We start from the raw sequence: 14,037 nt of genomic DNA, 5'->3' as shown, positions 1-14,037 counted from the left end.
ATTGGAAAAACAGTACCCAAAAGCTTTTTTTATTTTTATTTTTTTTTGCGGTACGCGGGCCTCTCACTGTTGTGGCCTCTCCCATTGCGGAGCACAGGCTCCGGACGCGCAGGCTCAGCGGCCATGGCTCACACCCAAAAGCTTTAAGTAAGCCTTACTTCAGAAATGTAAATATATGTAGACTCTGAAAATAATGTTACTTCAGAACTGAAAAGGGTTTTGTGCTAAAAGAGGGAGGGAAATAACATTTGGGAAAACTGATCTTTGATCTGGACACCTGTGCGGGCCATTTAGTTGCACAAATGTTAATCAATTATTTCCATGCCTGCCCCATCTTGCCTTGGGGAAACATCCGAAAGGCAAAGATTTTAGCCGTGTGTTCTGGTTGGCAATGTAAATTGTTTCATATGGTTAAAAAGAAAAGAGGTGTGTAATAAGCAATAGGAAAGCCTTAAGACTCTCAGGTAAATAAGGTTAAGAAGTGGAAGAAATTTCAGTGGCTAAAAATCATACATAAAGAATACTCAATCATAACCAGTCACTTAAAAATCTATAAATTAGACGATGAGGTACAATATTTTCATCTGTCAAATTTAAAAAGATTTAGAAAATGGCAGTCCCGAGTTCTAGCAAGAATGCCAAGTAACGAGCATTTACACACAACCTCTCTTGAAACATTTCGGCAATACGTGTCAGCACACTGGAAGGAAATAATACATTAACAGTGACTTTTATTTTTTCTTTATTTAAAAAATTGAGATATAATTCCCATACCGTAAGATTTGCCTTTTAAAATGTACAATTCAGAGGTGCTTTCTTGTTTGTTTTGTTGTTGTGCAACAATCGTCACTATCTAATTGCAAAACACTTCCATCATTCCAAAAAGAAACCCTGAATCTGTTAGGAGTCCTCTTTCCTCCCATCCTCCAGCCTCTGGCAACTACTAATCTACTTCCTGTCCCCATGGATTTGCCTACTCTGGACATTGCATACAAGTGGAATCATACAGTATGTAGCCTTTTGTATCTGACTTCTTTTACTTAGCATAATGTTTCCAAGGTTGTGTTGTGGCATGTATCAATACTTCACTGTTGCAATTTCCAAATATCTGTGCCCATAGCTTTCATTTCTTCCTCACATGCTCCTTAAATCCCAATAATCTGACTTCTGCTCCTTCCACTCTACTGAACAGCCATGTTTTTTGTTTTTGGGTTTTTTGTGGCCATGCCACACAGCTTGCAGGACCTTAGTTCCCCAACCAGGGATTGAACCCAGGCCCTCAGTATTGAAATCATGGAGTCCTAACCACCAGCCCGCCAGGGAATTCCCAGAGCAGCCATTCTTACAACTTTTTTTGGCACAATGGTTACTCTCAGGGTCAGGAGCGATTTCTGGCTCTATCTGAACATCCCACCCTTTTCTCTTTCCCTGAAGAGAGTATAATGTAAAACAAGACAGACCATCCATAAAGAAGCTATGTTCTCACATGCTGACACTTCACCTATCATTATGCGACGATTCACAATGGCCTGAAATCCAACAACATTGGTGCCCCTGCAGGAAGTATGTCTGCTCCTGAACTCACCAGCCATCATTCCTTTTCGTCCATGACCCCCCTGACCATTTCCTTCTTGAAACCTCTCTAAGGCACCCGTGGCACTCGTTTCACTACTTCTTCTTTGAAAGGGGAGAGGAGCTAACCATCACTTTATATGCATTAGCTCCCCATTTCCACATGGTTAATAAACGTAGGCTCAGAAAGATGAAGTAAACTGCCCTAAATCCCATAGCTACCAGAAGGCTGTCTGACTCCACATTGGCAGCCTCTTTCCCTGGATGCTTTTCTCCCATTGTATGTCTAAATAGGTCCCCAAGATTCTCGTCCATTGACACTCTATCTTTGGTTATCACATTCATTGTCTTCAACTATCACGTCTATGGAAAGGACTCCCAAGTCTCCACTTCCAAGCCTACTCTTTTCCGTGCTCCAGAGCAGCCTGTCAATGGTCTGCATAATTCTCTAATATCCTGCCTATGTTCCTTCCACTGGCCTGGTGTTGGTCAGCCATGAGGGAAGATGACGGAGGTTCCAGGGCTGATGACAAGGGTAAGAAAACAATGGAAACAAGGTGGCAATGAGAGGTGTGGAGGCAGCAGTGGGGGCAGAACAGATACTTCCAGTCCTGGTATAAAGAAATGATATCCTTAAATTGTTTAATTACAAGTCCATGCTGTTAGCACGGATGTCTTAATGATGAATCGACTAAACAGCAGAGCACATGACACTACCCACAGTCTCTGCCAATCTCTCCCAGGACAGGGCAGGGGTCGTGTTAAGTGTTTAGCATATTTTGGTTCTTAGGCAAGTAGCTGCTTAGGAAACTGTTAAAGTTATACATTTTTATTTGTTTTTAGAAAATGTGGAGATAGTGATTGTAAGGTATCTTGCATATATTAGGTTTTTTGGTTTTTTTTGGTTTTTTTTCCAGTACGCAGGCCTCTCACTGTTATGGCCTCTCCCGTTGTGGAGCACAGGCTCTGGATGGGCAGGCTCAGCGGCCATGGCTCATGGGCCCAGCCGCTCCGCGGCACGTGGGATCTTCCCGGACCGGGGCATGAACCCGCATCCCCTGCATCGGCAGGCGAACTCTCAACCACTGCACCACCAGGGAAGCCCCCAGATATTAGTATTTTTAAGGCAAATTACTCAAACGCATTCCTTGCAGCTCTGCAGGGATAACTGCTCACCATTTTGCAATGTTTGTTTCCTTTCCAACAAAAAGAAGTTGGTGTAGTCATAAACTATAACTTGAAATGAATAAATAATCCAAACACTATATCCTACTAAACATGAGAAGGAAATGTCTTAACTATTTTCATAAACATTAACAGTCTTGTGGTATGTACTAATCTTATCTATCAAATAATATATGTAAAGCATTTACCTTAAACTAGCTTTATAATTATTCCTGTTTGGGAGGTTTGAATCTGGTTCTCTAAAACAATGTTAAGAGTTGGAATATAGATGGTTATTGAAATTATGGCTTTTTAAAAAATTTTAAGGTTTATATACTGAGTTTTAAAGCTGTTGTAGGCAGAATTTTAAACAACAGGATCTAGTGGAGTGACCGATGATGCTGGGACCTGATAGATGCAGGGGCTACACCCAGCTCAGCCGACAACTGTCCACCTACCCTCTGTGCCCACAGCTTTCACAGTGGGTGTCTCAGCTTTTCACTCTAAAATAAGGGCAAGGGCTTTTCAAAGTTTGCCTAGCTATAAAACTCTAAAAGACTTACACCAACTTTTTGTTGATCGTTTCTTAAATGTTAGTGTTAGAAGCATACTTTACAAACCAGGAGGAATGAGCTTGTTTACTGGGTCAAGGTGCTAGGAGTGGGGCCCCTGGCAGGCCACAGCCAAACCCCTTCTGGAGTCTTTCTCCCCTGGGACGAGCTCTCCATAGGATCATTCTTCTCTCACGGGCTGGTGGTAAAACAGGCCTGGGGGTGCCTCTAAGCTTGGGAGGAGCCTGACCCTGGACAGTGTGTGGGATGACACGTAGTCTGTTTCTCTGTTAGATGTCCAGCAGCAAAGCCATTCCTTTCCTTTCCTTGGATCTGCCTTTCCTCGCCATTGGGGTGGTAAGATCTCAAAGGCTGAGTTCAGGTTGTAAGCGCAGGCGAGAGGGGACTAAAGGACGACTGAGTCCTTTCTAAATGTTATAATGGGCCAGAGCTTCTCAAACCTGCTTGCACAGAGCAAAGAGTCTCCACCCAGAATAATTAAACCAGACTCTGCAGGCAGGGCCCAGGCATCTGTATTTTTTTTTAAGTTCTACTGGTGATTCTAACATGCAACCAATACAGAAAAGCCTGACTTTTAAGTTATACATCTCACCTGTAGCACGGGTAGAGGGAAGATTTCAAAATTAACACTACAGAATTCTTCAAATAATTCTGCTGTGAATGGTGGAACATGTTAGATTATTTATAAAAATATAAAAGACAAGAAACAAAAATACATTATTGCTAATGTTTTGATTGTATTCAAATTTTTATTTTTTGAACAAAAAACTTAAGACAATGATTTTAAATAATAAACATGGTATATTCTAGACACTTAGTGTTTTTTTTTTAGACAGTTTATTAAACTTGGACTCCTACAGTTCTGCTGTGATGCTTTCTTCATCATTATAATAACATTTGTATTATTTCTTGCCATTTTATCATTGCTCTAAACTTGCTAAACAAAGAGTCACTCTGTCTGGTTAAGTGAAGCTTCTCTGGAAGGAAATACTCCACTACCACATTAAAAACACACATATACAGAACAGTCATTTTTTATATTTACAAACACAAGAAGTCTGTCCAGCCATTTGGGTTTTGTCGTTACACTGCCCATACCGAGATCAGCAAAAAGCTAAGGAATAAGCAAGATTTCACTTCAGCAGTGCAAAGGATGGCATCAACCAAACTTCGTTAAACAAACCAACAAATTACAAACACAGTCAGCAAAATTCAGCTTGCATGATACTGACTTAAAAAAATAAACAGAGTGGGTCACAACTAGACTGGTTTTCACTATGCAACTTTCCTCAGGGAACAATACGACCCCCGTTTCACGTAGAAAGGAATATGCATCAAAGCCTTTGTTCATGAAGAAAATGCCCTTCAAACAAATTCATCATAAGGCAAACAAAACAAAACAAAACGGAAAAACTGAATGAAAGAGTTTGGCCCAGAGAAAGCTTGTATATACTGTGTACACTCAGTATACACACATTTACAGATATACTGCAATTTAAACCATGTATATACTCATTAGACAATTAAATGAAATTGGCTCAGTGAAAAAGTGTCCATTTTTTATAAATATGTAGTTATTGCTAATATGTGACACATTATGCTTTGACATGGAAATCGCAGTAACTTAAGAGTTTGAAGCTGCCATATTGCCAGTGTCAGCCCTGCAGCAGGCATTCATATGGACAACATGCCATCCAATCCTGAAGAAAGAGCAAAATGTCCACTACAAAAAAAAAAAAGAAAAGAAAAATGAAAGGCTTATGCACTGTCCCTTACATTTCTGCCTATTCCTTTTTTTTCTTTTAAACAAAAACAAGTCCAGCTCACCACAAGTTAAGCACAACCTGACAAGCGAGTTTAGCGGCATCATGGGGAGAGAAGAGTGAAATACAGCATGCATTTACAACCAGAACTGCTCTAGTCTGTTTTGTCATACAAACTGGAATACAAAAATCCAATTTAAATAAGACTAGACTAACAGTAATAGTAAATTAAAAAACAAAACAAAACAAAACACACACACACACACACACACACACACACACACACACACACAGACCTAGTTGGATACTGATTAATTTTAAGAGTAAAACTCATCCTGTCCCCTCTTAATACTCTACTGCAATTTATTTATTGATGGCTAGAATATTTATTTACTTAAAAAAGATATTAAATACCTGTATCATGAAATTACATTCTTTTTTAACAATAAGACAGACCGTGTAAGAAAATAGCTCATTGTGAGATGTGTCTGAAATGCATTTTTCGTCACAACTATCAAAACATCCATTCACACTAAAACAAACCCCCCACCCCACCCCCTGCAAAAAGTTAAGGAAAGATGGGATGGGTCAGGTGAGGAGCAGGGAAGGAAAGACTTACCAGCACAGTGATTAACAATGGTTCAAGACAGAACCAACAAGAGTTGGTCAAAAAGATGCCTTCAAGACATGGCTACAATTAAAAACCAAACTCAACCACTTTTGGTTCGTTGCGGTGAGACCGAAAAAATATTTCTCACAGATTCATATAAATACTAGACTCCAGCTCTTTTGTTATTATTATTTTTAAAGTTTTTCCATTTGTTTTTGCAAGGCCTAGCTACCATATTACAGTTTATATTTCCTCTGCAACGACTACAAGAGGTAGGCATAAAGCATGAAAAAGTTTCTCAGTTAGTACCTCACTGCAGGCAGTTCACTGCATTAAACCTTTCACTTTAGACATGAAAAGGGATTGCACCTTCTGGTCTTTTCGAGCCCCCCAAACAAAGCTGTTGCCATCCCATACATATTCTAAATGAGTGTACTCACCAATAAGAAACTTTCTCTACTGAAGGATACTGTCATAGTGTTTGTTGCAGAACATTCATATATAGATAGATAGATTTATTTATTTATGTATTTTTAAAAAGTAAACAAACAACCAACAACAAAAACCGAACCCAGGTTCCTAGAACCAATTCTCTTGATTCTCTACTTCCACAAAATAAAGTATAACCATTTGGCCAAGACTACAGATGTGTTTTTTTTTCTTTTCTTTCCTTTTCACAGATACAAGTGCCATGCAAAATAAATTAGAGAACAGATACCAAAACATACATGTGATAAAACTACTGAAGGTAGATTTTTTAAAAGCGTTTATATAAACATAATTTATAATCCTCTTTTTTTCCTTATGTACAGTCACAAAGCTGTAGTTAGACATCTAGGATTTCCTCGGCTGTGCCTCCACAGCGTAGTCTGTAGCGACCAGTTCTCCAGCTTATCGTTGGGTCCCATAATGCCGACAAAAAAATGTATATCGTCATGGATTCACGGATGAACCAAGCTACAGCATAATCAAGTTTTGAAAAACACAGTGTGCCACCCTAGGAATTAAAAAAATAAATTATGGACTGTCAGACTGAAGACACAGTTTAAAAAATGAAATTCTTCAATTTCACTCTTTTAAATACACTATATAAAGTCAAGTCTGCTTCTTAAGATAATTCAACTGTCATGCTATATTGGTTAAGGAAATGTTAATTAGGAAGAAAAGCAGCATTAAAATAACTGCTATCCTAACATATTCTTAGTTTGAAGACTTGTTGATTTGCTTAACATCATTCTTTTTTTTTTTTTTTTTTTGGAGCCTTAATAAAAGTGATTGTATAACCAGCTGAAAGTTGAAAATCAAGTTCCATGTTGTGTCCACATTCCACTAAGGAAAGTAACGCTTAAACCTGATTTTAACCTTCACTGGGAGGCTGAAGATGGCTCAGATAGATTTTCTTCAACTTCTTCTAAATCAAAAGTGTTTTAGTTCCACCAAATGATTGCCAACTTTCCCAAGCCTATCCACATACCTGGACACCCCTGAGTTGAATGTAGTCAAATATAAACCATGCCAGGCAATGACACATGAAAAATACCATAATATCCCATCTGAATACATGGTGGGCTGCCCATCCAATAATTAAACTGGCAACAAAGCATTCTGAAATTGGCTCACAAATTATTGTTGCAGGAAGCATGTTAATTCGCAATTTGGTCCACCTTAAACAAACAAACAAAAAGGGATTTTCTTTAAACAACAGCCTGGTTACAAGACTAATCAATTTTTCTCAAAATGATCAGCATTTTATCCTGTTATATAAAAGCCTTTTATATAAACTTTAAAGAGTATTTAATGAATCTCTTTTCTATTTTTATTTAGTATCTCAAAGAAAAGAGTCTATCAATTCATTTGTATGGCCTATACTCTGATGAATAAAAGATCATAAAATTCAAAGGGTAGAAAGTTAGAAAATAGAGATTGGCATAAAAAATTCAAAGTCTCAACATCTCTTTTTTGAAAGCTTTCAGTGTTACAAAGGAAAGAAAATATATTTAGACGTTAAATTTATTTTAATAAGGAAGTTAACCTCTCTTTTCTGGAAATAAACAAAATCTGACTTTTAGTTTTTTTGTTAAAACCATGTAAAAATTACTCTCCCTTCCCCTTTTCTTTTAATAAAGTATAAAAAGAAGAAATCCAGCTGATTTACCTGATCATTCTGGATTGAAACTGAGAAATTGAATACGAGCCAGAGTTTTGCATTGCAACTTGAGTGGACATGGCAAACCTCCAACCTCTGAAAATTAAGACAATTATAAAATGAGCTATGATGATGAACACATGCAAGCATGACTGATTATGCATTTATTCATCCCTATAAAGAGTAAGAAGCGTTATTTCAGTAGCCAAGATATGGAAGTACACACACACACACACACACACACATACACACACACATACACACACACACACACTAGAATATTACTCAGTCATAAAAAAAGAATGAAATCCTGTTATTTGCAACAATGTGCATGGACCTAGAGGGTATTATGCTTAGTGAAATAAGTGAGACAGAGAAAGACAAACAGTCTGTTATCACTTATATGTGGAATCTAAAAACTAAAACAAATGAATGACTAAACAAAAAAGAAAAGACTCACAGACTTAGAGAACTAGTGGTTACCAGTGGGGAGATGGAAGGAGCAAGGGGTAAGATAGGGGAAGAGGATCAAGAGATATAAACTACCTTGTATAAAATAGGCAACAAGGATATATTGCACAGCACAGGGAAATACAGTCATTATTTTGCTATAACTTTAAATGGAGTATAATTTATAAAAATACTGAATCACTATGTTGTATACCTAAAACTATATAATACTGTAAATCAACTATATTTTAATTAAAAAAAAAAGTGAGCAACTGTCAGTGTTCAGGGTGAGCCTCGTCCCAGGATAGCACCCTACGTAGGGTATATCATACTTGTACACATTTTAGTCATTACAGAGGCCCATGATAGTACCACCTAAGAAATGGAAGGAACAACCCCTCAGTTCACAGTTTAATAAACTTAAAATACAGACATTCTGAAAGTACTAAATAGAGTGGGTCCTGTATTTAATAGTTTAGTCTCTGAACACTATTAATCAAAAAAAAAGGGCAGGGTGTGAAACCAAAAGTGGTATTCTGTATCTCATGAGAAACGCTATGAAACCATGGACCACATTAACACCATCAGGAGAGAAGTTTAAAAACATACTTCACATCTTTAGTAAATTATCAGACAAGGAAATGACCCCCTTTAAAAAAGCAAATGAGTGTCACTGTGTGATAGAGAAATGTTATTAAGCCAATCATGTGAATCATTAGGTGGCTTCTTAGCAAGGTATGAAATAATCTACTGAGAAATTTCAAAATCTGAAATCATATTCTTTAAATTTTCACCTACCGGCTTATGACTGCACTGACATTTTTAATTCTTCTAAAACACATAAAAATTTACATCCATAATAATGAAAATTTATAATCACAGAGAAGCTTCAATTTAATAACTTCAAACCATGCAGTTTTTTTTTTTTAGGGTTTAAATGTATTTATTTTATTTTTAAATTGAAGTATAGTATAACATTAATTTACTATGTTGTGTTACTTTCAAGTGTACAGCAAAGTGATTCAGTGTGTATGTATCTGTATGCTATACAGTAGGTCCTTGTTGTTTACCTGTTTTATATAGTGCATACATGTTAACCCCAAACTCCTGAGTTATCTCCCCCACCCCTCCTATCCTCGTTGGTAAACATAAGTTTGGTTTCTATGTCTGTGAATTTATTTCTGTTTTGTAAATAAGTTCATTTGTATTGTTTTTTTAGATTCCATCTATAAGTGATATTATATGATATTTGTCTTTCTCTGACTTCACTTAATATAATCTCTAGGTCCATCCACGTTGCTGCAAATGACATTATTTCATTGTTTTTTATGACTGAGTAATAGTCCATTGTATATTCAGACCACATCTTCTTTATCTATTCATCTGTTGATGTGCATTTATGTTGCTTCCATGTCTTGGCTATTGCAAATAGTGCTGCTATGAACATTGGGGTGCATGTATCTTCAAATTAGTGTTTTCTCCAGATATATACCCAGGAGTGGGATTACAGGATCATATGGTAACTTTATTTTTAGTTTTTTTAAGGAAACTCCATACTGCTCTAGAAACCACATTAATTTGAAGAATGTAGAGAAATTAGAACATTTATTTGCTTCATTAGTACATAACTGAATAATTAATAGGAATTACATTCTAAAAGTATTAAACTATTCTGTACTCACTAGCAAAAAATAAAATAAAATAGCTCTTAATCCATGGGTTTAACAAACAGAGTAAACCAACAGAAGTTAGGAAACAAAAATGTAACAGCCTAATTTAATTTAGTTTTCTTACCGGTCAGCTATTGCTTTGGCCATAAAGTAATCTTCAGCAATGTACTGAGCAAAAGCTATAAGCCCTCCTGCTTGATCTAACACATCCTTTCTCATTAAACAAGACATTCCCGTCACACATTTGAAACCAGTGACATTGGCAGAGATATAGGACCTTGGATGAGAGGTTCCAAAATACACCTGCCAAAACAAAGCCAAAAACGTATGTATACAATTAGAATTTTATGTTAAATATATGATGTTTATAAATTCTTTTTCCTAATGAATTTCAGTATGATTGGGTGAATATTCTATTATTCTTACATAAATTACCTGAATAAAAAGTGGTACAAAGTAATATTTACATATAGCAAGCAGTCAATAATTTCTTATTTGGTTGACTACACTTGTTATTATCACCATTACAAAGAAGTATTTACTTCTAGGAGGGAAAAGTATATTTTATTCTCAAATAAATACTGTCTTCTCTAAAACTCCAAGATTTAAAGATTTACTGAAGTAAAACTTAATTTGAATTTGAATCAGACAGGTAAAAAATATCACTCACTTCATATAAAATATTAATATTTAATGTGTTGTTTTCAGAATGTTCATGTAGATATACACACATCTACATATATAGGTATATGTACGTACATGTATATGTGTATATGTATGCATGTGGCTACACACATGCGTACATTCATACACACAATATTTATAGGTACATCAACCAATAGAACAATCCTATTTCTTAATTCTTTTTCTTGTGTCCTTTTATATAGCTAGCTATTTCCTGCCGGTGTCACTGAGCTTCCCAACTTCCCCATTTTTCAATGTATTTTTCATAAATAGGGTGGATACTAATATTCTGTCTTCCATTTTACTGCCCTTTTCCTAGATGTGCTTTGAAGTAATGAGAAATGCAAACTACTAAATTAACGGTAGAATTAAATGGTCATCACCCAACTTATCAGATATAAAACCTAGTAATTAGTCATCTCTCTGTATCCTAGGGGAATTGGTTCCAGGAGCCCTGTATCAAAATCCACCGATGCTATGTGCGTATTATCTACACCTGTCAGATTACTTATAATACCTAATACAATGTAAATGCTATGTAAAGAGTTGTAAATACAATGTAAATGCAAAGTAAAGAGTTGTAAATACAATGTAAATACTATGTAAAGAGTTGTAAATACAATGTAAATGCAAAGTAAAGAGATGTAAATACTATGTAAAGAGTTGTAAATACAATGTAAATGCTATGTAAACAGTTGCTGGTGCAAGGCAAATTTACACTTTGCTTTTTGTAACTTTCTGGAATTTTTTTTTCCGAATATTTTCGACCTATGGTTGGTTGAAGCCAAAAATGTAGAACCCATAGACTTAATACAGTTAACTTCAGGTAGCTCATCCCAACTCTCAGCATAGTCTCAAGCTTCTGGGAGATTAGGGATCTGATAACAAGAATATTATTTAATCCATTTTTATGCGGGCCTCTCACTGCTGTGGCATCTCCCACCGCGGAGCACAGGCCCAATGGCCCACAGGCCAAGCCACTCCGCAGCATGTGGGATCCTCCCGGACCGGGGCACGAACCCGTGTCCCCTGCCTTGGCAGGCGGACTCCCATCCACTGCGCCACCAGGGAAGCCCAAGAATATTATTTATAACCATTGCACTTACCTGTTCTAGTGTGGCGGCAAAGCCCTGTCTGTCTGCTACATAGGGCAGCCCGTGAACCAGGCCTACTTTCTCTGTCATTTGGTTAACCATGTCCGTGAGTGTGTCTGGAATCACTAGGATGCAAAAGAAAAAAAGGTGTAGAGGGAGAGGGGAAAAAATTTCCTTTTAGTAAAATGCCCACTAATGTAAAATATAATTTATGAGTTATTAAATTCTTAAATGTTTTTCTTTGTATGTGGGTCTAATAAAATGAATCTCAATCACTTTTCTGAGTAGAATACAAAATTTCAAAGAGGTTAACTTATGGTAGTGAATTTATTCTGGACACTTGCAGGTTGGTACATACCTAATATGTAGCAGGGGCAGGATGTACCTTGAAAACTTTAACAGTCCATTTCTGAACCTCCCAACTGGAATAATGGACAATATGTCCTAGTACAAAAGGTACAGGAGCAGAGGTCAAAGGGGCTCAGTGTTCACTATGACTCCTCCATTCCAACCATAGGGAATGAGCCTCCTCTTTCTGGGGGTATGAGATATTCTCTCTCAAAACTGCTAATTGGAACTGAATGAGAATATACTTGACAGAGATTGATACACTGAAAACATAGCAAATATATGATAGTAAATAACTTAAGATAGCAAATGTGAAAAATGAATGTAATCTCTGACCATGAATTGATAGATTTGTAATCTAATTAAGTAGGAGTGCCACACTATTAATTTTCAAATTTGCACATTTCAAGCTGATAAAATTTAAATCATTTCCCCATTTTTAAATAGCAAAAATATCATATCATTTTATACGACTTCATTTTTATTTCCTTCAAGTATTTAAGAACTAAATCTACTGTATAAAAGTGTATTTGGACCTTAAATACAGGTAGTCTGGGTAGTGGTTCTCAACTGCTGCTCTGTAGGGGACATTTGGCAATGTCCAGAGACAGTTCTGGCTGTCACAACCAACAGCGGCTACTACTGCATCTAGTGGGTAGGGGCCAGGGATGCTGCTAACCACCCTGCAGGACAGCCCTGACAACAAAGAATTACCCAGCCCAAAAGCGTTGAGGTTGAAAAACTTGAGGTAATTAGAATATAATAGAATATTATAGAATACCAAAATTATTATAAGTATAAATGTTTAAAAATGCAAAAATACAAATTATAATGTCAATATATTGATATTGACATTATAATTTCAATATAATTGAAAACATTATTATTGAAATAATTCCTGATAAAATCAGCTAGGTAAAAAGCCATGAATGTATTCTAATAAATGTATGTAATTCTAGTAAAATATGCACCTATTAATTTCTGTCCCTTTGCATGAGACAGTACATTGCACATGCCACAAACAGATTAAAGTAAAAGATGTCACATGAATAAGGGAAAACTTACACCTAGAAAAAGCTCATAGACTATATAACAGACCACGACTATTTTTTTTTTTTTTTTTGGCTGCATTGGGTCTTTGTTGCGGCACGTGGGCTTTTCTCTAGTTGCAGTGAGCGGGGGCTACTCCTTGTTGAGGTGTGCAGGCCTCTTACTGTGGTGGCTTCTCCTGTTGCAGAGCACGGGCTCTAGGCGCGCGGGCTTCAGTAGTTGTGGCGCATGGGCTTCGTTGCTCCGCGGCATGTGGGATCTTCCCGGACCAGGGCTTGAACCCGTGTCCCCTGCATTGGCAGGTGGATTCTTAACCACTGCGCCATCAGGGAAGTCCCGACTATTTTTTTTTTTTAATAGTTGGAATTTTCTCTTCAAAATGAAAACATTTTCATACACGTAACATTCTAGGTTAGTATAAAAAACATCAAAATCTTAGTAAGTATAACTTGACATATTACCACGAAATAATGATAAAATGAATTACTTTATTAGGCAAACAAATAGGATTGATAAATGTATTCTCAGACTGCTCTTGGCATTTTATCATTGAATGAATAGTTCTGCAAAATAAATAAGAAAAACCTCACCTCTTATTCCACTATCACAAATCCATATAAGATCATACTTTGCAACTTCATATCCTGGCATTAAATTGTTAATTTTAGGATTAATGCCAACCTTTTTGCCACCTAAAAATTTTAAAGTACAGCAGTGAACAATTCATGCAATATTGGAAATATTTTCTATTATACATATACATAGTAGAGAGTAGTAAAAAGTACTTGCAGATTTAATAATTTAAACAAACATACTTTAACATTATGTTTCTCTCGAGACACAGATGTAGAGAACAAACTCATGGACACCAAGGGGGAAAGTGGCATGGGGTGGTGGTGGACACTGGTGGTGGG

General features: G+C 36.7%; 1 protein-coding gene across 2 annotated transcripts in view; it reads right to left on the bottom strand.

Moving 5' to 3' along the window:
* Positions 1–4,037: 4,037 nt before the first annotated feature.
* UGCG (UDP-glucose ceramide glucosyltransferase) overlaps positions 4,038–14,037 on the bottom strand; it is a 36,500-nt gene continuing 26,500 nt past the window's right edge. The window contains exons 4-9 of one of the 2 annotated variants that reach the window (XM_004269335.3): positions 13,714–13,815; positions 11,738–11,850; positions 10,072–10,250; positions 7,837–7,923; positions 7,156–7,345; positions 4,038–6,678 (exon numbers count right to left, since the gene is read on the bottom strand). In XM_004269335.3, the coding sequence (XP_004269383.1) occupies positions 6,508–6,678; positions 7,156–7,345; positions 7,837–7,923; positions 10,072–10,250; positions 11,738–11,850; positions 13,714–13,815 (842 nt within the window). In that variant the 3' untranslated portion in view covers positions 4,038–6,507. The remainder of the gene's footprint in view (positions 6,679–7,155; positions 7,346–7,836; positions 7,924–10,071; positions 10,251–11,737; positions 11,851–13,713; positions 13,816–14,037) is intronic. The other variant, XM_049710982.1, reaches the window with a different exon arrangement.

The sequence above is a fragment of the Orcinus orca genome, chromosome 6 (assembly GCF_937001465.1).
Source record: "Orcinus orca chromosome 6, mOrcOrc1.1, whole genome shotgun sequence".
NCBI classification, from domain to species: domain Eukaryota; kingdom Metazoa; phylum Chordata; class Mammalia; order Artiodactyla; family Delphinidae; genus Orcinus; species Orcinus orca.
Note: the sequence above shows the minus strand (reverse complement) of the source record. Positions and strands in the feature narration are given on the sequence as shown.